At 44.0% G+C, this 26,488-nt stretch overlaps 1 protein-coding gene across 1 annotated transcript in view; it reads left to right on the forward strand.

The window, feature by feature from the left end:
• The window catches only part of Anxa3 (annexin A3), a 52,797-nt gene that overhangs the window by 15,549 nt on the left and 10,760 nt on the right, over nucleotides 1-26,488 (forward strand). The window contains exons 3-7 of the mRNA XM_005359522.2: nucleotides 9,741-9,828; nucleotides 13,704-13,798; nucleotides 17,022-17,135; nucleotides 19,892-19,982; nucleotides 23,406-23,485. Of these exons, the coding sequence (XP_005359579.1) occupies nucleotides 9,741-9,828; nucleotides 13,704-13,798; nucleotides 17,022-17,135; nucleotides 19,892-19,982; nucleotides 23,406-23,485 (468 nt within the window). The remainder of the gene's footprint in view (nucleotides 1-9,740; nucleotides 9,829-13,703; nucleotides 13,799-17,021; nucleotides 17,136-19,891; nucleotides 19,983-23,405; nucleotides 23,486-26,488) is intronic.

Consider the following 26,488-nt stretch of genomic DNA (forward strand, 5'->3'; position numbering starts at 1 on the left):
GGGAGGCAGAGGATCTCTGTGAGTTCGAGACCAGCCTGGTCTACAAGAGCTAGTTCCAGGACAGGCTCCAAAACCACAGAGAAACCCTGTCTAGAAAAACCAGAAAAAAAAACCCATTTATGAGTAAGTACATATGATAATTGTCTTTCTGGGTCTGGGTTACCTCACTCAGTATGATGTTATTTAGGTTCATCCATTTGCCTGCGAATTTCAAGATGTCATTATTTTTTTCTACTGTGTAGTACTCCATTGTGTAAATGTATTACATTTTCCTTATCCATTCTTCAGTCAAGAGACATTTAGGTTGTTTTCCGGTTCTGGCTATGGCAAACATAGTTGAGCACATGTCCTTGTGGTATGATTGAGCATTCTTTGGGTATATAACCAAAACTGGTATTGTTGGGTCTTGAGGAAGGTTGTTTCCTAATTTTCTGAGAAATTGCCACACTGATATCCAAAAGGCCGTACCAGCTTGCACTTCCACTAGCAATGCAGGAGTGTTTTCTTTACCCCACATCTTCTCCAGCATAAGCTGTCATGAGTGTTTTTGATCTTAGCCATTCTTAACAGGTATAAGATGGAATCTCAGAGTTGTTTTGATTTGCATTTCACTGATGGCTAAGGATGTTGAACATTTCCTTACGTGTCTTTCACCCATTTTAGATTTTTCTGTTGAGAGTTCTTTGTTTAGGTCTGTACTCCTTTTTTAAAAAATTGGATTATTTGTTCTTTTGGTGACCAATTTCTTGAGTTCGTTGTATATTTTGGAGATCAGCCCTCTGTCTGATGTGGGGATAATGAAGATATTTTCTTATTCTGTAGGCTGTCCTTTTGTATTGTTGACCGTTACCTGTTGCTGCCTGTTGTGTCTCGGATTTCCCCCTGCCTTTTAAATTCTCCCATCTGTGGAGAACATGATCAAGACTCCTAAACAGACAAGGTTACCCACTCTCTCCATATCTATTCAATATAGTTCTTGAGGTCCTAGCTAGAGCAATAAGACAACAAAAGGAGATCAAGGAGACACAAATTGGAAAAGAAGAAGTCAGATTCTCACTATTTGCTGATGATATGATAGTTTACATAAGTGACCCCAAAATTTCTACCAATGAACTTCTACAACTCATAAACACTTTCAGTAATGTAGGAGGATACAAGATAACTTAAAAAAAATCAGTAGCCCTCCTTTAAACAGATGATAAATGGGCTGAGAAAGAAATCAGAGAAACATCACCCCTCCACAAATAGCATAAAATATCTCAGAGTGACTCTAACCAAACAAGTGGAAGGCCTGTATGAAAAGAACTTTAAATCTTTGAAGAAAGAAATTGAAGAAGATACCAGAAAGTGGAAAGATCTCCCATGCTCTTGGGTAGGCAAAATTAACATAGTAAAAATGGCAATCTTACCAAAAGCAATTTACATATTCAATGCAATACATACTAGTGCTGAGGGTCAGAACCCAGTCCTTCGTGCTCACAAAGCAAGCACTTCACTAACTAAGCTACCTCCCAGCCCTCTGAGCTTGTATTCTTTCCAGAAAGTTCTGTTATGACACAGATTTGCACCCTACTCACATATGGACCAGCCCTGTGGCACTGGGTTGCTGCAAGGAAAAAATAATCTTTATTGCATGGTTGACTGACAAGGATCCTGGGAGCAAGGCACTCAGAGCTGCCTCCACCTGGCTGTGTCAGGGGCCTCTTAGGAAGGAGAGGGAGGCAACTGCTCTTCAGTTGGATGGTGCAGCGGGGAGTCTGTACGGCACAAGCAGAAATGGGTATCACACCGCTTCCTGAGTCACCGTTCTCTAGGGGAGTTGTCCTGTGCTGCACTGGGGGCTTGGGGATTTTGTGTTTGTAACATCAAAAGGTCATTGGCTGGACAAACTCACTTCTGCACAAATCCATTTTTCTAAAGCTAGTTCCAAGCTGTTCTCGAGAGGATTCCGGATGCATTACGTGAAAGACAACTTAAGAACTTTGTTATTGACAGAGTTTGTGTCCAAGGCTGCAGCTGTGTTCATTCTCAGTGGGATTTCTTTTCCTCCTGGCACACAAGAGCAAACACACACCCAAGTACAACTGTGTTCCGGCCCACAATTCCCGCACACCCCTAGGTCAGTTTGGGGTTACCCGTGTCTGGTTAGCTTATTGTCATTAGCTCAGGATTAAAAGAGAAACTTAGGAAGGTATGGGAAAGGCAAGGAGCCTCCCATTCCGGTTGGAGTCTTCGCCAGCCCAAAGTCACAGATTTCAGCACAATTGATGACGTTTGCTGTGAAGGTTGTCTATATTAAGACACTTTCCTCTTTCCTGCAGCTATTTTAAATAAGAACGTTGAAATAACAGTGAGCTGTGCTTTTAATAACTAAGTAGATGCCCTTCAAGTCTTTCCTAGATGAGAACTCAGCTTTCTGGGAATCTCAAAAATAAGACTGTGTACTTGGTTTACAGTAGAAAGTCCTTACCTTACGTATGCAGCCTGTATGGCCCATGGTTTATCTCATTAGCTGAAATCCTATCTAATAGCTCAGTAACCGGAAAGGAAAGAATGATCAACTCTTGAGATGCAAGGGCTGTCCATGTAAAAGGCCCTTTCACGTTTGAATATGCACACACCTCTTTCTCCTTAATGCCCACGCTTAAGCCAGGCTTCATGCCAGCTCATCCCAAATTCTTTTCTGTGGTGCAGTTAGGAGTCACCAGCTTTACCTGAGGTCTCTGGAAAGAACCCCCGCAGCTTGTGTCTCTGGGTCCTGCCCTTAGGGCCTCAGGCAGAAGAGGGTCAAGGAAGAAGTCCTCGGGCACTTTTTGGTACATTCCTCTGAGGAAGGAATGGCTGGTTTCTCCGCTCTCTAGCTAAAGGTCCTGAAACTCTGCCACTGTTGTGAATAAATATTCTATCTCTGTGGCCTCAGTGTGTCCTCTGTGATGAAGTTGTATGTTGCCTCAAAAGTAGAACAGCTTATAACATTTTGAAAAATAATTATTTTATTTTTATTTGTGTGTATGTGCCTGTGTCTCTAAGTCTATGTACACACGTGTGCAGGATTCCTGGGGAAGCCACAGATGTTTGATCGCCTGAAGCTGGGATTACAGAGGGTTGTGAGCTGCCTGATGTGGGTGCGAGGAAGCATGGAGCCGTCTCTTCAGCTCCAGGATGTAACTTCTTATTAAGACACAATAACAGGGCCTGGGGAGATGGCTCAGTGGCTAAGTACACTGGCTGCTCTTCTAGAAGATCTGGATTCAATTCCCGGCACCCACATGGTGGGTCCTAACTGCCTCTAGTTCATTTTTCTGGCTCTGCAGGCTCCAGACGTGCTCACGGTGCACAGACATATATGCAGGTGAGACACCCACGCACATAAAATAAAAACAGCTATTTAAAAAGACATAGTGTGTGTGTGTGTGTGTGTGTGTGTGTGTGTGTGTGTGTGTGTGTGCATCTCCATGCCTCTCCCCCACTGGAGCTGAGTGTACTGCACTGCTTGCATGTTAGCGTCTCTCCACAGACAGGGAAGCTCCTCTTAGCCTCAGTGGTCAGAGTTTTAACTGGGCATGACTGATTAAATTATTAACTTGTTATTATAGTATTGCATTCAACATCTAGACTTCTTTCTTTCCCAAGAGGTGGAGCTGACTCCAATTCCAGCCCTCTAAATTAAGTTACATAGTCTTTCTGGTGACCAACTCCCATCCTGACATTGTCCAAGGACCAATGATGAGTCACCCAAGTCTCAGAGCAAGGACATTCCTGCCACCCAGGAAATTCCAGGGATTTTGAAACTCTTTGTCAAGTACTGGGACAAAGCCAAACATATCATCACTAAAACACCGTGCAACTCACGTCGCAGCTCAGAGTTTCCAAAAGCACATCTGCCTTTCTTCCTTTAGTGAAATTATAGTAGCACTGACACCAATGGCACCATCACAATGCTGATTAGAAGCTTTGATTGTAAAATATATCTTTAATCACTAGGAAAATGGGAAGTAGGTGGATGTAATGAAGATTGGCAAAATGAAACATTCTGGAACACGGGATTCGTGTAGAAGAAATGAAAATCTCCTTTGGTGTTGGAGATGTATGTAGCTCAGTGATAGAGTGTTTGCCTGCCTTCCCCAAGGCATGCGCGCGCGCGCGTGTGTGTGTGTGTGTGTGTGTGTGTGTGTGTGTGTGTGTGTGTGTGTGTGGTGTGTGTAGGGGGATCTGTAAGGCTGGAAACGTTGAGGAATGCTCCAGGCAGCAGTCCGCAGAGAGGTCAAACTCCCCCGTAATCGTGTGTTCCTGGGGACAAGCAGAGTGCAGCTGCCCTTCCCCACCTGACATTTCCCTTCTTTGCTGGGGACTTGGTTGATGCAGTTTGACAGATGAGGACACCCGATTTTACTTCCCGTGGTTCGTCCAGAGGAAAGCTACCAGTGCCACGATCACCGGGCAGGTGCCATGTGCTAAGATGAGAGAGTTTGTGGATGGTGACGGTGCTTTTGTGAGTAAGGAAATTTTGGAAGTGGTTTTAGCTCTGTAGAGGGGAGGCTGAGACCTTTCAGAAGAGGGAATAGCATAGAGAGCCAGGATGGAGCCCTGTAGATAGAAAGACCAAAGAAGAGCTTCATTAGACAACGTAGTTGCGAAAAACATGACTGGAGTCCTGAAGGGAACTTGGTGTGGGGGACGGAGCTCCGCTCCGCTTCTATCATCAAAGTCTTCTTGGGCTTGGGTCACAGCCACAAGGAGGAGGGAGACACAAGGCCACAGCTGGTGAAGTAGAGGATGCAGGAGGGTGTGGCCTGATTTGTGAAAGAGAGCGACAGAGGGCCTGTGATCCAACCGTGCCCACAGTCTTCCTGGCGTTTAGCTGCCATAGGGGTGGAGTTCAAAGGGTTCCGAGAGCCATGGTTCCCCATTCCTCACTTGGGTGGAGACAATGCACCACTCTTTCTTTCCTGGTGTGTTTGCTCTTCCTGACCTGCAGGTTCACACCTGGGATGGGAGATGCACCTGCATCCAAGAGCGGGTGCTGTGTTCCTCCGCTGGCCTCCCTCTCAGCTACCACATCTCAGGAACGGAATATCCGGTTCTGAAACTTGACTGTTCCAAGTCAAGTGAGGGGCCTCTTCTGTGCTGATGGTAACTTTCTGTCTGGTGTGTCTGTGTTAACCCTTCTTTTTTAGGTAACTATTAGCACTTAGACCATTGGCTCTCTGCAGGAAGTTGTTAGAAAACTGGTTAGAACCGAATTTCAGTCCTTTTTTTTTTTTTTTAAGGTTGGTGTTTGGGTAAACCAAACAAAATCCAACTTTTCAGTCTCAGGGAGAAAGGAGGTGTTCTGGGAAGGATTGAAATGAGCACTAAAGAGATGTTCCTCACACTGCCTGATTCAAGTCCAGCCATGGTGGAGACATGACAATTAATCAAGATAAAACTGCAATTTGAGTGACCTATGGAGCACCCCTGGTTAAACCTGGTAAATCAGAGACAAAGGGGTCAGAATTAAATTCTATTAGCATCCAGGACTGCCCACATAAGAAGGTGTGATTTCATGCTACTCAAAGCCTATTACTGAGTAGATGCAGAATTGGGCCAGTGTGTGTGTGTGTGTGTGTGTGGGTGTGTGTGTGGGTGCTGAAGTCCCATGTATGTATTAATGCATTATATATTATTACATACATATTACAATATATAAGATTAATACCTGGGTCTCACATGAGGTAGAAGAGGGTCTCAAATCTGCCCCAGCTGTTATTGGACCTTGGCTCCTTTCATTTTCCTCTCTCTGCGTGGTGATTAAGGCCCTTACCTGAACACTGGAGGCTTGTTGAAATCGTGTTGACAACACTTTTGACAGTGTTGGAAAAGATGAAGCCTGCCTCTGTAGAATTTTGACTGTGAACCATCTAGAAGCATCATTTGATAATTCTCAAAAGAAGCAAGGTCTAAGAAAGAAGACAAAAATATGTTTTATTACATTTTGTGTGTGTGTGTGTGTGTCTGTCTGTCTGTCTGACACTTGGGTCAAGTTGACATGAAACTGTCTGTCCAGCACAGAGGCTAAGGAAGGCAGCGGCTGGACGATCTTCATCATAGGAGACAAATACTTCTGAGGAGTCAGGTCTTCTTCATATCAAAACCCATATTTCATAGATAACATGATCCAAATATGTGTGTGTCCCCCTCTTCCTGGATTTCTGAGCCCCATTCATCCTTCTGCTCCTGCCCACTGTGTCTGAGCCATCACAACCCCAGTGCTCAGGTTCTGAAACACCCTGCTTCTTGGGCGTCTGGGGAAATGGCTGTGTTTACAAGAGCAAGACTTGAAAGGGTAAATGTTTCTCCCATGAGTGAGCACAGAAAGGAATTTAAACATCTTCTTCAGACCCCTGGACACATTGCTGAGGAAGCCCTGAGGTCAGCCACCCTAACGATTTGCCTGGTGAGACACTAAAGCTTCAGTGAAGCAGGCAACCAAAATAGCTTTGTCTATCAACACCAACATTCCTGAAGCAGCACTTATTATTAAATTCCTCAGCTTCCACACCCATCCAGAACTCAAGACTCGCTTGCTGGCTTTATTCTACTTTTCAGGCAACTGAGAATGAAGCAGAATGTTGTTTATGCCACTTGATCATCCATTAAAATCACCAAGTGGCACTGTTTAGTCAGATGCTGAATCCTACCCCGGTGTGGACTCTGGGAGACTGGGCTATGGATTGAGTATCTACATCTCTGTAAATTCCAGGAGACTGCCATGGAGTTGGTCCAGGAACCCACTTTGAGAACCACTGAGATAGTGTTCCCTAACCCCTAGCCCAAGCAGAGTGCTGTAGAACAGGACATTTGGAGGTGGCTTTAAATCCAGGCACCTTCCTTAAACAAACAGTCCCTGTGAGGTTGAGTACTTCCATGTACTGTTATTTGTAATTTATGTGTAGGTGTGCGTGTGTGAACATGTGGGTATGTGGACATGAGTGTAAGTGTCTGTGGAGGCCAGAGACATTGGATACCCTGGATCAGTGTTACAGATGTTGATGAGCCACCTGATTTGTGCCTTGGGAACTGAACTTGGTCTTAACTGCTGAGTTATCCCTCCAACTTCCTCTGTTTTTAAAGGAAATCATTATATATACCTTATTAAGGTCACTGAAGAAATTTAACATGTTTGTGAGGTCTTTTGTTCATTATCTGGCATGTATTAATGAACAATATGAGTCTGGTTATTTATCTTACAGTGAGTTTTTATAAATCATATGAATAATGCCGGGTGGCCTAGATAACCAATTCTTACCAAAAAAAAAATCCTACGATACTTCATTTAAGTGACTAAAACACTTTCAATACTTCACTAGAATTCTACTTCGGAACTCCTGTGTTCTGGGGTCAGGCTTTGGCTCAGTGGTGATCAACTTGGTTGTCATGTATGAGACCCTGGGGTTTGATTCCTGCACAGCAAAATGAACAACTAAATAAAAATCAGATTTCCATGGTTTTTTCAAGTTGACAGATGTGTGTATGTTGGGGAGAGGGAGGGAGAAGGGGAGGAATCCCTCATTATATAACTTGTTCCTCCCCCGTCTGACTCTCACTAGAAAGAGAGTTGCATGATAAGTTAGGAATTTTATCCTCCTCTCTTTGGTAGAGGGCAGTGCAGAGGTCATAGCAAGGGTGTAAATTCCAAAAAGTCTTTGTAATATGTGAATATTGGGGATCCGGCCTTAATGTTGTCTTCTTGTGCTCAGAAGTAGCCATGCTGAGTATCTTCGTGGGATAGGATCACACAAATAGAACTTCATAAGCAAGTAAAACCTAGCACCTGGTTCCTCAAAATAAAATTCAGCCTATCTAAAGTAAATCTGGGGCATGGTCACATGCATTTTAAAATGTCACCTCCAAGGTACAGAGACATGTTTCAGGAAAAGGATGCCAAGGACGATTTAGAACTGAAAAGACTCCTTGCAAACGCAGATCTCTGGCTTAACTAGATGAGCAGATGGAAGTGAATTCTGCAGTCTCCTTAAATCCTGATGTTGTCTGTGCAGAGATGATCATGCTTAGCAGCGGGGCTGCTATAGACAGTAGCTAACGTGTGTAAGGTGCGGAGTGTTGGGCACCCCAGTAATCCTTCCAGAACACCCAATATCGGAGGTGGGCGGATAAGGGGAACACAGGAGCTCAGTGGTAGGAGTGGACTTTAATGAAATGAAGCCAATTGGCTCTGCCAATTTATAAGGTTTATTAAGCGTTGAGGGAAGATCATGCTAAAGTGACTGATTATACGGCTTTTATTGTCTTCGCATCTTGCACATTCTAACTCGTTAGTTCAGATTTTTTATTGGGGGCACTTTAAACAATGTCTGACAACATTGCAACAAATTGTTCCTTCTGACATATTGAGTCAGCAGGCTCTCATTGCTCCGGTGCTGGCACACTAATTCTCCCTTCACTTTAGTGTGACAAGATAATGTCCTTTCAGGAAAATATTAGACACTTTAAAAGAGGGGAAATGCGACCATATTAGTTCATAACAACACAGTCAATACCATTCAGTAGGAGGATAGAAAGCCCTGTTTAAAAAGAAAACGTTAACTGTTACTGCTATTAGCACAGATTTTTATTTAAAAGGTCAGAATATGCTATATAAGTACTCGTTAACTTTGAATTTTCTCAACACCCTTTGTCTGTCATCTAGTTTCTCCAGCATAAAATAAATAAAAGAATATTTTAAATAAAAGAATATAAAATAAAAGAATATTTTATTTTATTCTTTTAGCAATATGCTCTTTCCCAGTTTACCGTCATGTTTCTAATTTATGTGCTTAAAGTCAGTAATTATTTTTTAAAATAATTCTGTTATTCTTGAAGCTCCAGGATGTCAGTGGAGTTCTCAGGAAAAACACAATCCATGGCTCTCAATCACACATCTGTTAAACAGTGCACAAGAGCCGACAATCTTAATAGCATTTTCACTTTCTAATCCTTTAGAGTAGCATTCCCCAAGGACAGCGGTCAACATTAATTAAACCATCCCAGAACCTCCCAACCACATCTGCTTCTGGCATGATGAGGCGCATACTGAGAATTCTTGCAGGGAAATAACAGTGGATGAAGACAATGGAAGGGTTCTTGTTGTGTGTATACAAGGTCACAGGTGTTGAAACAATTCATTGCCCTAGAGAAGCAACGTTTCATGTGTGCAGCTTGTTACACAAAAGAAAGTATGCTCCTGGTGGCCAGGGGGCTGGGGAGGGGACTCTTCCTACATGTAGCAGAAGCCATGTTGCCTGTGTGTCTAGGGAGGGGAAACTGTTGCACTCTGCCAGGAACACAAGAAGCCAGGCTGCCACAGATGCACACTAGAGCTGGAGAGATGGCTCAGCAGTTAAGAGCACTTGCTGCTCTTTCAGAGAACCAGAGCTTCTGCCATGGACCTCTAACGATTTAAAGGCATTTGCTCCAGGTACTTAATTATGCAGACACAAAACCGCTGGGATCTTCCCCGAGCTGTGCCAGTACAATATCTCTGAGCACGCTGCCTCTGGGCTGGGTTCAGGCTCTGGGTTTCCTGTTGTCAAAGAGCAATTATTTAGTCACACACTGGGCCTCTGGGGACAGCAGCATTTTAAACAACATAAACACTTCTAGATAATTTCAATAATGACCACTTGAGATGAACATTTAGTCGAGTATATTTAAATGCAATATAAGTAAAGGTTTTGACCTGGTGGAACTTTCCCTTCTAGGTTGGACCCCGAGGAACCATAAGAGATTATCCAGGCTTTAGCCCAGCAGTGGATGCTGAAGCTATCCGGAAAGCAATCAAAGGAATCGGTGAGTGATTTGTAAGCCCCTGTCAGTGTTGAAGCCAGCCAGGGAAGTTCCCATCTGAGAAGCCAGTTGGCAGCAATTGAATCCTGAATGAGAGAATTTGTCAGCGGACATTCTAAAGTGTGCCGTGATGAGAAGATCATGGACAGCGAGTTTTAGTAAAGAATGCATTTGGAATGTTGACGTAATTAAAATCGAACACCACCCCAGCTCCTTCCAACAGTTATCACCGCCATAACCACAAATCATTACAGACACAGTCCTTGGCCATTCTTCCTAGGCTTTATTCTTACCCCATTACCTAGAGAAAATCATCTTCCTAAATTAGACTTTATGCTTGTGGGCCTTCGATACCACAGCTCCATACGTATGTACGTACCGTCTTTAAACTTTCCACCAGGCAAACTGGAGAAGTGATCTATACATTCCGTTGCCATTTGGTTTTATCTCTTAACATAATGTTTTTGAGATTTATTCATGTTGATATGTTTAGCTCTAGGTCATTAATTTTAACTGCATAGTAGTCTATTGTATATTATATCATAAACTTGGAATGTTGATGAAACATTCAAATTGCCTATAATTCTTTTCTATTACTGCGTGAAAGTCCTTGGTGAATGTCCCTGCTTTAACTCCATTGTGTGCATTGGCTAGTATTTCTCCAGGACATGACAAGAGTTGTGATTTCTGGGTGGAAATTACCAGAATATTCACTTTTAAACCAACTAGAAATATTGCCAATTTGATCTCCAAAATGGTTTAAAGATTACTCTTGGGGCTGGTGAGGTAGGTTAGAGAGTAAAGTATTTGTTACACAAACTCAACGACCTGAGTTCGATCCCCAGAAACCACAGCCGAAGGAAAGAATTGACTCCATAAAATTGACTAATCTCCATGTGCATGCTGTGGTGTCCCCCCATCGTGCACTCAGTAATAATAATAATAATAATAATAATAATAATAATAATAATAATAATAATAATAATACATAGAACTCCTTCCACAATGCATGAGACTTTCTCTTGATCCATGTTCCTTACTGTTTAACACAGGCTGTACAAGTACCATGCCATTTTTCCCACAGACTAGGTCTGAAGCTGTATGAATTCCCCCCTCCCCTCTCTTTAAATACTGATAAAGCCAAGCATCAGTTTTTCTTTTGTTTCCTCTTTCATGTATGACGTCTTCACATGGTTTAGCCCTTTGACATGGCACTGTCTTCTTTAGGGGTTCCAAGTACCGTGCCATGAAGTTGCACCGTCTTCTCAAGGGGTGCCAAGAGAGGCTTTGTTGCCTAGTGGTCATTGGTTTCTGTATTCAACCTTTTGTAAATAAAATCTCCAGCCATGAAATGGCCAAAACCAAAACATTTTATCCCGTTTTATATTTTAGCAAAAATCATGCTTAGTATTTTTCCTAGGATTATGCCTTCTGTACATTTTGTTTTGCTTTTGTTTGTTTTGTTTTGTTTTTTGAGACAGGGTTTCTCTGTGTGGCTCTGGCTGGCCTGGAACTCTCTCTGTAGACAAGGCTAGGCTCGAACTCACAGAGACCCTGCTTGGCTATGAGTTCCCTGCTCTTCTATCTGTACCCATCTCAGTACTCTTGTTATAGCTGCTCCAGCCTTACAGGGGCTGCTCATGTTGGGGGATTGTTTTTACTCTTTGCTTGTTGGCTTGTAGGGGGACTCTTCCTCTTCCAATGTGGCTTTAATGACAACCTGTGTAATTCTGTGAAATATTTTTTTAAGAGTTTATGTCAGCATTATCTTCTCTTATACAAGACTGTTTGTTTTTTCAATGAAAAATTTTTTTCACTTATCTTTCAAACTTTTTGGTTACTATTTTAGTATTTGTTCCTTTTGAAAATTTTCATGCATTTTATTAAGATGTAATTACATCAGTTTCTTCTTTTCTTTCCTCCTCTCAACCCCTCCTAAGCTGAGCTGACGTCCTCTTCTGGCCTCTGTGGATATCTGCACACATGGGTGCACACACAGAGATTAGGAAAGCATACAAATTATCTAGAAGTAAAGAATAAGGGCAGGGTCACAGAGGACAGAGGACTTATAGAGATGAGCGCTGCAGTGTAGGGAGCAGAAAAAAAGAACAGAGAATAGTTCCCAGAATATATTTTGAGCCAAGGTGGCACATGTCCCAGGTTGGCCTGGAACTCACTCTGAATGGAACAATGGCCATGAACTTCCCAGCCTCCTGCATCTTCCTCCTGAGTGTTGGCTTTGCAGGTGTGAGTTCCCATTCCTGACTTATGGCCTTCCTGAAGTAAAACAAGCGCTCCATCCCCAGCCCCAGTTCCTAAGGCTTTGTTGGTTTGTTTGTTTTGTTTTGTTTTTGGATAGCTCTATCCATAGTCCTGACATCGACGAAAGAGCAGAGTAAAAACAAGCCAGAGATGAAGTCTAGCATGAGGGCATGCTGCGATATGGAGAGGCACAGTAACTGGGCATTGGTATTGGTACTGTTGCAGGTCTAAGCTGGCTACCAGACTCACAGATCAAGTACGCTGCAGTCTGATTCTGCAGAAAACACAAGATCAAAGGCAAGCACACTGGGAGGCCAACAAGCAGCCAAGCACACAGGTTCTTTCCCCTCTCCACAGATACAGACTGTGTAGCGCAGTCACAGGCTGTGTAGATACGGTGTACGGGTGTTACCTCAGCTCAGAGAAACCTAGCCTCTAATCCCGGTTGATGTTCCCACCATTCTAGCCATGCACCCCCAAGGCCTGCAAGCCCCTCAGCACTTCCCATCTTAGCACAGTTCTCTCCAGCCAATGATGTAGACACGGATTCCCACAGTTGTCATAATATTCTACCGAAAATTAGTGGCATTGAGGACATTCTCAGACAAGCTGGCCTCAGTTCTGGCCCGATCTGACCTTACAAACACATGCATGTGAAATTCACCACGGAGGTGTGAACCAGATTTCGTGTTACTGTGGTAAATGACCTGTGATCAGTAAGAAAGATTTTGGCTCATGGTTTCCAGAGGGTTCAGTCTGTGGTACTTGCCTTAATTGATCCTGAGCCTGTGGTAAGATCATCACGTGGCAGACTACTTACCTCCTTGCCTCAAGGCTGACAAGAAGAGAGAGAGAGAGAGAGAGAGAGAGAGAGAGAGAGAGAGAGAGAGAGAGAGAATAACCTTTAAAGGAATGTCCCTAATGACCTATATCTTCTAGGTCCCACCCCCTGAGATGTCTGTCATTTTCTGAAATGACATCTGGGGACCAAATATTCAACACAGTTGTGAAGGGGGCTCATTTCATATTCAAACTACAGCAAAAATCGTGTTTGGGGATGATAGTTTGTTGCATTACTTAGAAGCCATGTGACTGACAAATGAAACAGGCTCTCTGAGTGTTAATGTCATCTTTAGGGTGGCTTTGGCTATCACGGTACGGAGACCCTGTAACTCTCGCTATAACAAGGAGTAAAAAGGCACCTTATAGATAGCAGGTTCTCAATAAATCTTTCAATCCTGTGTCTGTGCCCTTGAGAGGATAGACGATCTGATGCCAGCTATGGAGTGAGGGCTGAAATTCCATGAGAGTCACTCAGCCTCCTGAGGGTGAAGTAGGAGGTTCTTCGTACTCCTGTCTGCATGCCTAAGAGGACTAGACAAGCAATGTCTGGGGTTTTCATTTTTCCATCTCCCAAATTGCCCAAATAGTTAACTTCTTTTCCAAAAACAAAACAACAACAAACAGACAAACAAAAACAAAACCCAGGCAAACACACAGATTCTAGCCCAGTAAGAAGCTGTATACTGAAATTTAAAATGCCTTACTGTAAGCACTTGGTTCGGATGACTAATACGGAGAACCCTCAGTTGATAAGTGACTTTGGTCTCATTTAGGAACTGACGAGAAAACCCTCATCAGCATCCTGACAGAGCGGTCGAATGCGCAGCGACAGCTGATTGCCAAAGAGTATCAAGCGACGTATGAACAGGTACCGCCCTGAGGAGACAATCACCCGAGTCTCGGGTCTTCCTCTGTGGGGCACTCGCAGATCTTTGGGTTCAGACTGAGTGTGGCAGAAGACGCCATGTGCATCCACTCGAGAACCAGGCCTCTGAGTCTTGGTTTTGCATTTCACCATTGCAGTGGCTTTGGGGCGTCTGTGTCTTCACTGTGGAATGAAAAAACGTCACCTTAGAGCAGCGGTTCTCAAACTGTGGGTTGTTTAGGGTCAAATGAGCCTTTTGCAGGGGTCACATAGCAGATATCCTGCTCACAACTTACTTACATTGCAGTTGTGAAGTAGAAATGAAAATAATTTTAGGGTTAAGGATCACCAAACACGAGGAATGTATGGAAGGGGAAGGGTTGCAGAAATGGTTCCAAGCCATTGGTGAATCCCCTCCCTACAGGATACTTGGCCTAAAAGGGAGATTTAGGGTTTTTTGGGTTTTTTTTAGGGGGTGGGTGACAGGGTCTCATGTAGCCCAGACCAGCCTGGAACTTACAAGTAGATGGAGATTATTATCTTGAACTTCTGATCCTCCATTGTTCAACTGTCAAGTGTTGGAATCACAGCCGGGAGTCACTAGGCCCCAGGTTATGTGATTCTGGGGAATCAAACCCCGGTCTTTGTGAGTGCTGGACAAATACTCTCCCACCTGAGACGTCCCCAGCCTGAATAGAGACCTTCTGATGGCCCCACGTGAGACTCGGGGTGGAGGGTGATTCCAGATGTTAGAGATACTGTTAAACATCGTACAGGATGGAGGATAGCCCTCCCACAAAGGGCTACCAGAACAGCCGTCTTACAAAGTCTGCCTTAGATAATCTTTAGTTTCTATTTTAATTTTAAAATAGTTATGTAAGCACAGGCTCAGTAAATTCAACAGATGGAAACCAACAGAAGTTTCCAAAAATAAATACCTAAGAACAAGACTGCCAGCCGGGCAGTGGTGGCGCACGCCTTTAATCCCAGAACTCGAGAGGCAGAGGCGATCAGATCTCTGTGAGTTCAAAGTCACCCTGGTCTACACAGAGAGTTCCAATACAGGCTCCCAAAGGTATACCGAGAAACCCTGTCTCAGAAAGAAACAAAACAAAACAAAAACGGAACAGGACTACCACACAATTGGTTTGTCGTCTATTTGTTGAGTAGTCTTGTCTCCGCCGGACAGCGGGAGAGGCCGTTCGTCCCTTCTCTTGCGGAGTTAGCATCCTATTGGAAATATGATAAGTTCAGTCATTGGCAAGTGTGATAAAGACAAAAATGGGATGATGAGGGTAACTGGTGACTGGCTCCCGTGACGGGGTGAGGAAGCAGTGCCATTACGATGCTGCTGCCTAGCTGGCCGCAAGGACAATCGGTGCTGTGTATATATAGACGTGTGTCACTGTGCCTGACTGTTTGTCTTTGTGGATTTTCAGATGGGACTTTACCATGTTGCCAGTCTGGTCCTGAGCACTTGTATTAAAATAATCCTTCCACCTCAGCATCTTTCCTACCCAGTGCTAAGACTACTGCATGCCACTCGGCTTGGTTTTATCTTTAAGAGTCAGTGCATAGTCTTGGTTTTATGCTACAGTTGGGAGCCATTGGAAGTATGTAAGCAGGGGGATAATATAACCCAATGTTTAGTCTTAAAAGATTACTTGGGGACCTGGAGGTTTAACTTACTGGCAGAATGCTTGCCTGGTACTTCTGAGGCTCTTTGTTGCATCCCCAGAATTACAAAGAAGATGGAACGGTTGTTCGGGATGCTGTGGGTCATGGATTATGGAAAGGAAGGAGTTAAACACAGAGCAGTCAGGCTGCTAACTATCAGAGACATCACCCGAGAATGATCTCCGGTCCCCCCAGGCGTTAAAGCTCTTTCTCAGACACCCTTTATCACACACTAATATACTATACAGTAAAATTGAATTTCATCTTGAATACTTTCATTTTCCTGTTAGGGTAACCATCTTAGACGTAAGCATTACTTCGCGGCTACCTTTAAATGTCTAGCATTGATTAAGTACCCTTGATCATGTACTCAAATGAATTGTCAACACCTGGGCAAAAACCCCTGACATATAGGTTGGTGACCCAGATGGCTCATTGGCCTTTCAGAACGCTGTAAAATGAGAAGGAAGAATCAACAGAGGCGAAGGGCAACAGCCATTTCTCACTGGGTGATGGAATGAGAGTGCGTGGGGTAAGATTTCTTTGCCCTTAGGTGGAGGACAGATGGTATCAGTATTCAGAATTTATTTATTTACTTATTTATTGTTGTTTGTTTTCCAAGACAGGGTTTCTCTGTAGCTTTGAAGCGTGTCCTGGAACTAGCTCTTGTAGACCAGGCTAGCCTTGAACTCACAGAGATTCACCTGCCTCTGCCTTCCGAGTTCTGGGATTAAAGGCATGTGCCACCACCTCCCGGCTCAGAATTCAGCATTTGAAGAGAAAAAAAATCTCCGCTGTAGTTACAGGAGATCGGGTGGTCCTTGGCTCCATCTCACAACCCCACTGTGTCTGTGGAGGGCGGCTTTATCATCAGAACTTCCCCGAGAGGCTGCTGGCTGCCAGGCCTGAAATCAAATTGTTCCATGTCACTCACTCCTTTTAATATTGGAAATAGGAACCACGTCCCTGCCCTTAGGTGTGTGTGGGGGGGGGCAGCGCCAAAGGACACCCGAGTCCTGCATGGAATGACCAGCCACTGTCCTCCCCTTTTTTTGTGAAGCCCAGTGGGGTCTTTGAGAAGCAAGGTACTCAGGAACAGTTTACCAGAGAGAGCCCTCTCCCGGCCTCCCTTACCCTCCTTTGGACAGCACCAAGGACCTAGGAAATGCATTCATTCTATTTTCCTAGTTATCAGGTATTATTTTAATCATGCATATGCGTGGCTCGGTGTGGCCATTTGGTCCATGTGTACTGTGTGTGGTATACTTAGAGGAACAGCATTTTAATGTGCAGTCCCAAACTCCGGTGCACTTGCCAGGCTTCCTTTGGGCTTTGCAAATGTCTGTGTAAGGCAGGACATGGTGGAGACGTCATAAAATGAAGATTAGTGTCCATTGAGATGTTCTCAGCATTCCTGCAATTCCCTATGGAGGGGCATGCTGCCGCTTGATTTTTATACTTGCGTTTCCCTTTCCCTGGGTGGCTGTTGGGAAAGAGAAAAGAACATATTTCATATTTCACGATTTCCTCCTTGGGGTTGTTATTTTAGGAGCTGAAAGACGACTTGAAGGGTGACCTCTCTGGCCACTTTGAGCACATCATGGTGGCTCTTGTGACCGCACCAGCCCTGTTCGATGCAAAGCAACTGAAGAAATCCATGAAGGTACAAGCCCTTAACAAACTAAACAAACTGTCACTCCACTCATTCCACTGACATAATAACTAGGGAACTCTTGGGGCACCCACTTGAGACTTAGTGGGCTTGGATGGCATTTATGATTGTGCTCTTTAAGGGATGGGGTAAATTGGGAGCTCTGTGCAGTCCAGAGCCCAAATGTTCCTGAGCTGTGACGAGAGTTGCATATTTCTTTTCTTTCTTTCTTTTCTTTTTAACTAAATATTCAGTCTTTTTTTTTCTTTCATCAAACATAAATGTCATCATTTATCCGTCACTTGGGCCCTATGATTTTTATTGTTGTTAGCCCCTTGCTTTCCTTGACCCTTCAGAACCCCAGCCTTTCACCACGTCCACATGAGCTCTGCTCTAAAGTCTACTGCAAGCGGCCGTTTGCATCCATGGCTTCCACTCTGCTGTGACCACCTGCACCTCTTGATTATACCGTATCAGTACCCTAAGAAGGTACCTTCAGCTCCACTTCTGTCCATTTGAAACTATTCTCTATGGGACGGGCAAAATTGCTTTTATAAAGATGTTTTAAAGCGAGGCGATGTCATTCATCACCCTAAATCTCCAGTGAACACTTAAAACCCAGACTTCTTATTACGTTCATCACCCAAGCCTGCATCTTGTCTATCTGCGATTCTTTTAAAAAGCCCTGCCAGCCAGCATTCCCCGGAGAAACAGAGCCATTAGGCAGACATTTATATTAAGAAATTTACTGTAAGGCACTGGGTATACCTTGTGAGTTTGGGTATAAGGACTAGACTCTGCAGGGCAGGTGGTCAGGGAAGGCGGGATCCCTCAGCAGTCTCTGAAGCTGCTGCCTATGGGGACAGCCCCTTCTACAAGAAAGCCTTGGCTTGCCCTTAAGGGCTGTTAGCAGAATGAATAGGGCCCATTCAGAACGCAGAGTGTCTGAAGTGCATCCCACTTAAAATCAACGAACTTTATTCATAAAATACCTCGACAGCAGCACACAGATTAGCATCTGTCTTGATAACTAGGGACTGTAGCCTGACCAAGCTACCACATAAAACTGAGTGAGCAGTGAACGCTGTTTGTAGATTACCACAGGGCCCCTTGCAGAAAGAACCTTCTATTTCTCTTATTGCCACCTAAAAATGTTCTCTTCTTTTTTAAAGGAACATTTCTTTGTCTTTTTTTTTCCCATATAACTAAGATGTGAGTCTTGATCATGCTAAGGGAACCTTACAAGCTGTAGTCTCTATTTCTTATTCTACATCAAAGTCTGAGATAAAGTAGATGGGAAATGAAGGGAAAGGGGTCCAGGTATGAACATGGTCCAGATTCTGGCCTCCCATCCTCAAGAAGAGGGTCCTTGCTTTCTTCCGGAAGGCGTATGAGCATCTGAGAAGCAGGTGGCCGCTGGAAGCTGATATGCAGGTTTTCTGTGAGAAATGCCTGTGAAGGATAAAGAGAGACGGCAGGAAAAACAAGTGAGCCTTAAGTCTGCACTGAGGGTCTGACCCCTGGGGAGAGCCCCAGCACACGGCCCATCTCTGAGAAGGTACGGCAGGCAGCAATGGCGTAGCAGCAATGGCGTAGGAGAGGAGGTCCGTGCTGAACAGGAACAGTCCAGCTCTGGTACCTCACCCACATCTGCTCAGTCAGTTACCAGGAGCAACAAGTCTTTGTCATGAACTCTAGGGCTGACCCAAAGGTGTGGCAATTGGCGACGGTTAGCGAATAGTACCTGTTACAGTAGACACTCCTGAAGTGAAACGTGAGCATTGTCTGTCAATGGCTTCCACGTGGGGAGAGCTTAGCAGCTGTGATTCTTTTGGCCAGATTCACTGACCTGTATTGGAAAATGGTCTCTTTGGTTAAGAGAAAATCAACAGTAAGGACTGTGGTCTGTGAATGGTGACAGTTCCGGTATCAAAACCCTTTGGTCTTGGGCTCTCCCATCTTAGCCCCTGGATACATCTTGGCTAAAGTTGGCAACCATAGTCAACTATTAAAAAAGGAAGGGAGGAAGGGAGGGAGGGAGGGAGGGAGGGAGGGGATAAAGAAGGTTATAGCTTTTCTGTAAGGATGCTCCTAGTCCTTGTCAACAGTTATTCTGCATATTTTACCTTAGTCAGAATTTAGTTGTATGAATGATTCTGGTGGCAGGCACCCTGGCCAAAACTGGATCTCTGTTTGTAAATTTCACTGGCTTTATTTGATCACGTCCCATTGCAACCACGTACAGTGTGAGTGAGCGACCTTGATATAAACAAGGCTTAGAGGTAACTTAGAGGGCTCCAAGCCAGCAAGGCCCATGACACACGTTTACTGGAGATCTGAAAACTTCTGTGGTTGAGAAGGCTGGGACATGCTGACCAGCCCTGCCCAGAGGTGCAAGGATGGAGGCAATCACAATTGCTGTGGAGCCCTTTCTATACAGAGAGCTACATGGGATTAGTAGGCGGAACCTATTAGGCCATCGTGTCTGATCGCTAATGACACAGGTGTCTTCCTCTCTGTAGAATCATTTGACTTCTTTTCACACTGGAGTAGGGCACACTTGATGTGGGTTTACTCCAGATGAGTTTCTGTTTTAATTCTAAGATGCATGGAACAGTCAGAAAACCACTGAAGAGCAATACGAGATCTTACATCGATTTACTCAGAGCTGCTCTTTCATCTGTACAAAATAAGATATTAAGCCTGAAAAGCATGAAATTAAGTTTTTTAAGTGTTTTAAAATTTAGATTTTTTTTTTTCCTTTTTAGGGAACTGGGACTGATGAAGATGCCTTGATTGAAATCTTAACCACCAGGACAAGCCGGCAGATGAAGGAGATCTCGCAGGCCTATTATACAGGTGACCTTGTCTTCTTCTTGCCTTTACCACTGATTGCACATGTGTGAGCCAAGTTGCTGCTCCGAGCATCTCGCCTATCGTAAAGCATCTTGAGAAGGCCAGAGATAGGGAAAGAGATGTGTATTCTGAGAAGGCCATGGAAAGAGATGTGTATTCTGAGAAGGCCGTGGAAAGAGATGTGTATTTTGAGAAGGCCGTCGAAAGAGATGTGTATTCTGAGAAGGCCATGGAAAGAGATGTGTATTCTGATATGAACTGTGCATTTCCAGGGAAAGTTAGACTATGGTCTGCCACATCACATCCCTCATTTACAGCAGTATCTCTTCAGAGGACTTTGTCCTCAGCAACCACTTCATTGAATCAACCATTTTCATCAATATTAGAGTTTCGAGTCATCGTATACTTCTTCTGTAAGTTAAAAACCACTCAGAATCATGATTTTTGGTATGGAAAATTTGCTAAGCCATTTAGAGGACGTGCTGAGCATTTAGGTTCATTATAATTGGTTGAAGTCCTGAAAGTCTGTGTAAAAATCAGGTCCTCACTCTGTATTTCTGCCTCTACTCAGAGGTAGTATGAAAACCTCGGTCACCTCCCATCAACTCAGTCACAAGCGCAGACGTTCCCAGGCCACACATGTGTCTAACCAGTGGCCTACAAATCCAGGGTTCTCCCTGTCCATTCAGGTTTAGTAGCTCACTAAAAGTCACCCTGAACTCTGGAAAGTACCGTCCTCCCAATGACAGTGCTGTTATGAAGGAAGTGAGTCATGGCCAGCCAAATGACAGGAAACACAGAGGGGTCTGAGAGGCTCCGCTAGAAATCTTCCACCCTCAGCATATTGACAGCACTCACCACCCACATGCTCACTTGAACACCGGGAGCCATTGGTTTTAATCAGCGTTTGTTACTCGAATGTGATTGGTTGAATCATTGTCCATGTGATTGAGCTCAGCCTATAGGCTTCCCTCAGAGGTTGAGATGACTGACTATGTCATGTGACTCGAAGCCTTTCTAATCCTACTGCTTTCTATTCTCAGTTATCTTGTTAGTAAAACTCAGAAGAATAACGTTAATAAGAGACTCAGTTACAGAGGAAAGTGAAGATTTGTCCCAAGAACGAAGGACCAAAGAGCAACTCAATTACACAACAGCCCCATAGAATTCTCTAAGTACCGTGATGGTGCCAGGCTTTCTAAACTTGTGTTTATAAGAGGTTCACTTTTGCTGTAAGAGAAGCCCACAAAAACGGGAATCCTGGACCCGATGGGGATTAGAAAGGTTATTTTGGGAAATTATTAAATGATAGATAGGTACTTCAACTATAGGTGACTAATTTGTTATTGATGCACTAATTAGAGTCCAATCAGAAAAAAAACCCACAAACAACACTAGGTATTTTAACAGAGAGAGTTTATCAGAGATAATTGCATCCCTACTTTTGGAAAACAGAAAAAAAAAACAGAAATAGAAGACAGAAGGTAATATAACAAATACTTCCAGAGATAAGGACTCCATGGCAAAGAAATTGGGCTTAATTGAAATTGTAAATTTGGGAGGACAGTACCACCTGTCTGGTTTTGGTACCCCAAGAACTCAGAAGACAAGCGTAAGGAAGAACTCAGATTTCCAGGAAGAGGACCCCACCTGTCCGAAGCTGGTACCTCTGTGATGTTGCACACAGCTTGCTGCAGAGGCCATGGCTGCCTCCCAGGGTGGCACTAACAGCAAAGGCAGGCGGGCAACACACATTTCTTCCTCTCCCTGCCCACTGGTCTCCCTTCACTCCCAGCCATCAGGGAAACTTAACAGGAAGCACGTGAATTTGAAGTAGATGAGAGAACTGGCTAATAATAGGCACAGGCGGGTACATAATTAGTGCTTACAATGCTTAAGTGTTTGGCCTGGTAAGACGATTTCAGTGGGTAAACACACATTCTTCCAAGCCTGGAAATGTAGTTTTAATTCCAGGGACTCACGGTAGGAGAGAACTTATTCTAAAAGTTCTGCCATAAATGGTCCATGTATGTGCATGTGTATCACACAGACACACACACACACACACACACACACACATACACACGCACGTCTAATAAAGAGTATAAAGGTTTTATGGAGTCCTATAATGGGAAATGGGAAAAGTGACCCACGCATATAAATCTATCGCAGGAGGTCATCACCTTAGCTTTCATAAAAGTAACAAGCTCTCTCATCAACGAAATGACACAATAGTCTAAATAAACAGCTAACAACTTTCCCCAGTATTCTGAAGTTACTGGTGTGTGAAAGAACACAGATCAGGGATCCAGAACTCTTATGTTCTAGCTCAAACCCCTTCCTAATGCAACACCGTCTGCACTCTCACCCTGCTATCTTAGTTAGGGTTTCTATTGCTGTGAAGAGACACCATGACCATGGCAACTCTGATAAAGGAAAACATTTAGTTGGGGTGATTCACTTACAGTTCAGAGATTTAGCCTGTTATTGTCATGGTGGGAAACAAGGCAGCGTGCAGGCAGACATGGTGCTAGAGAGGTAGCTGAGAGGTCCCACATCTTCACTCACAGGCAACAGGAAGTGGTCTGTCTCACTGCACGTGGCTTGAGCATATATGAAACTGCAAAGCCCGCCTCCACAATGACACACTTCCTCCAACAAGACCATATCTGCCCCAACAAGGCCACACCTCCTAGTAGTGCCACTCCCTATGGGGGCCGTTTTCTTTCAAACAACCACAGCTGTTATGCCTCAAAGTGCATGAGGCACTTTCAACTGGACTGGAATTGTTTTTGAATGTTTCTTTTATTTCTTTTTATCATAATTATTGGTTCCTATTGGTTGTACATATTAATGAGTATGATTGTGACGTTTCCATATATATGCATGTTGTTCATTGTGACGTTTCCATACATTTGTGTGTTGAACAGTAACCATGTTCACCCTTCCTCCTTCTACTACCTTCATTTTCATTTTTGTTTGTTTGTTGGGGCTTTGTTTTGTTTTGTGTAGTGATATTTCATTTGTATTTTAATAAATAAAGCTTGCCTGAAGATCAGAGTAAAACAGCCCCACTGGTCAGCTTTACAGACCAGGCAGTGATGGCACACACCTTTAATCTCAGTAGCCATACTAGTTTGCCATAGAAGCCAGTGGTAATGGTGCACACCTTTAATCCCAGCCCTTGAGAGGAATATTAGACAGGAGAAGACAGCTCTTCTCAGTGTTTGCCTCTCAGAGCACACAGCAGAAATAAAACCACTGGAGCAATGCCTGCACCACACACTCCCACACTAGCAGAGTACCAGGACGCCAAACAGAAAGAATACTCCGCCACAGCGCTCCACTGATACCTGGTCCTGTGCTCTAATGTGTAGCAGCCTTTTCTGCTTCTCATAACTAAATCTCATTCTTGTTTGGTTTCAGTGTATAAGAAGAGTCTCGGAGATGACATTAGTTCTGAAACATCTGGTGACTTCCGGAAAGCTCTGCTGACTCTGGCAGATGTAAGGTTTTACCTTTTATTATTTACCTTCCCCAATAAGCCGCAAGCTCAGAAATCATTTTCAGGAAGTTAACAAAACCGAATAGAGTGAGTTTTCCATTTTCCTGTGAAATGATTCATTCACATCACATTTGCAATGCCAACATCAATAACAGATTTAATGAAGATCACAAAAGCTTATCTGGTGACATAAGTACAACAAAAAGTCTTGGTTGGGTCAGATCTATCTGTAGATTAGCAATGATTCCACTGAGATTCACAGCATGCTGTCCTGATATGCCACCCACAAAAACTCGTAATTGCTCATTTTCAGCGTGTTTGCACCTTTAAAACATGTAGATTTCCCTCTGGATCCCAAAGAATACTTATTTTGTTTAAATTAACTGTAAAAACATAGAAGAACTGTTCTCAGAGACGGGTAGTAAATCCAGAAACAAAGTATCTGTTTCAGGGCTTTGTCCCTGTGACCTTGGAAAAGACAGATGTGAGCAGAGGAGGCCTTGATTCACTTTACTTGGAAGGTTCATGATTTTAGTAGTAAAGACAGGACCTTCCAGGCCACTGTCACAGGTAAAGGGACTTGCCGATGACTCTGGCAGCCAGGGTTCCATCCCTTGAGCCCACGGAAAAGTGGGTAGAGAGGGAATCACCTCTGTAGGGTAGTTCTCTGACCTCTACACTTGCACTGTGCATCCCTGCAAGCACATAGCAATCAATAATCTATATATTTGAAAGATGCTGAAGTTGGGGCTGGGGAAATGGCTCAGCAGTTAAGAGTAGTGACTGCTCTTCAGAGGACCAAGGTTGGAGTTTCAACACTCACGTGTTGGCTCACAATCACCTGTAATTCCAGTTCCAGGGGATCCTCCTGTTCCCTCTTCAGGCATGTGTGTATGGGCACAGACATGCATATGGTGCCCAAACACACATGCAGGCTAAACACCTATACACATAAAAACCAAGATGGTAAAATCAAGGATGAGACATATTCCCGGGCTCGTGTAAGAGAGGACATGATTGAAGCCCTGTCTCGCTGATTTCTTGCAACTGATTTACACAGCGCCCAATGTGTGAGCAAGTCCCCAGTGGCTCAGCATGGCGGCTGAAGCAGCACTTGCCAAAGTGAGGTATCATGCAGCTTGGAAATAATTCACCCTCATTATAGCTTGAGGTGTTTTAACTGCTGCTAACCTCGGGAAGGTTGAATCCACAGACCCGAACAGATGAAAGGCAGTGGCAGACAAGGTCTAGGCCATGAACATCTCCATGTGTGATATGAGCTCACCCGCAGTAAGCAGGAGTAAGAGAGCTCCAGGGCTGGTTTGACATCAAACAGAACAGGACCCTCCCGCGGCCTAATGGCTTTCTGTACCTGCACAAGTCCCCTGAAGCTTTAAGGAATTCGTGTTCATGCCTGTGAAATTACACTTCAGATAGCGTTAACCCCTTAAGGTGTTCTGAAGGTTAAGAGAGAGTAAGTGAGGTGCTGAGTGCATAGAAGGGGATTAGCCCGTTGGGATTTACTCAAATGGTCCGTGGACTTTAACAAATGTATGAATGTACCAGCGGTTGCAGTCTTGCGCAGAATGGTTCCACTGCTTCAGGAAGTCTGTCTTCTGCCTGTTTCTGTCGTCCTTCTCCTCTCCACAGGAACTACTCATCTTTTCTGCTTCTAGTTTGCTGCTTGCATAGTGTCCAGTAGTTGATGTCCTTTCTTACGAAGCCTTTCCAGACCAGCTCCCAACACTTAGCAGACCCACCTATGATAGCTGGGGTTTACTTATTTTGAACGAGTGAATTGCCCAAGCACATAGCAAACAAAAATAAAAGAATAAATCAAAAGTAGCAGCAGAAAGACAGAAAAACATCAAATTGGGCACTCAACATCCAGCAGAAACCACTGAAGCATCCCACTGAAGAGAGTAACAAAAGGTAACCCTGTCAAATTGGTGATTACAAAGACTCGGCAGAAGTCAAATGGGAAAAGCCAGTTGGAACAACCAGCTCGAATTCTGGGATGAGAGTCCCGGGCCCCATTCCAAGCAAAAGAACAATCATCAGGCAGCAAATAGACTATTACCATCTAGCACAGTGCTTCTCAACCTGAGGATCGTGACCCCTTTGGGGTTGCATATCAGCTATTTCCATTATGGCTCATAACAGTAGCAAAATTACAGTTATGAAGTAACAACAAAATAATTTTATGGTTGTGAGTCACTACACCGCGAGGAACTGCTGAGGGTTGCAGCATTAGGATGGTTGAGAACCACTGAGCTAGCGCAAAGAACTGGGGATAAGAAAAGTTCCTGGCAGGGCAGAGTGTTCTCCACAGTGAGCTTCAGCCTCCTCTTTCCCACTGTGGACATCGTAATATTATGGGATAGGCAATAGTCACCTTTGGATGGAGATAGCACACGTTTTAGTTATTCTCAAAAACAAGATGTTTTAGCGCCTTTAGTTGTTTTCTGGTTTCCCTCTCTGCGTTAAAGAGTCAGGGGGGTCAGCCTGACCCAGGACAGGGGTGTTGGGAGGACACGTGACATAAACATGCTTGAGCCTGAACATGGAGAATCAGTGCTGTTTCCAGAGCCAACTTCTCAGTGACCTCAAACAGCAAATGGCAGTTTACCCTTATAATGGATATTGCATTTTCCTTTGCAACCCACCCACTTGTGTCTAATTTTACCAAATAGTACTTTGTTGTATAAACTATTTATCAGTTGAAAGGTGACTTGGTTGCTTCCAACTTTTGTCAATTATAAACAGTTAAATATTTATATGCAAGCTTTTGTATGGACGTGTGTCCAGCTTGCTTAGGTGAATGTCAAGGAGCACAGTTGCTGGACCATACTGTAAGGACATACCCAGCAATGTAAGAAACTGCTGGATGGTCTCTCAAGGCGCATATGACACCTTACATCTCCACTAGCAACGAACACAGAGCTCCTGTTGCTTCCGGTCTTCCCCAGCGTTTGGTGTTGTCGGTGTCTTGGAGTTTAACCAT

Source organism: Microtus ochrogaster, linkage group LG1 (genome assembly GCF_000317375.1).
Source record: "Microtus ochrogaster isolate Prairie Vole_2 linkage group LG1, MicOch1.0, whole genome shotgun sequence".
NCBI classification, from domain to species: Eukaryota; Metazoa; Chordata; class Mammalia; order Rodentia; family Cricetidae; genus Microtus; species Microtus ochrogaster.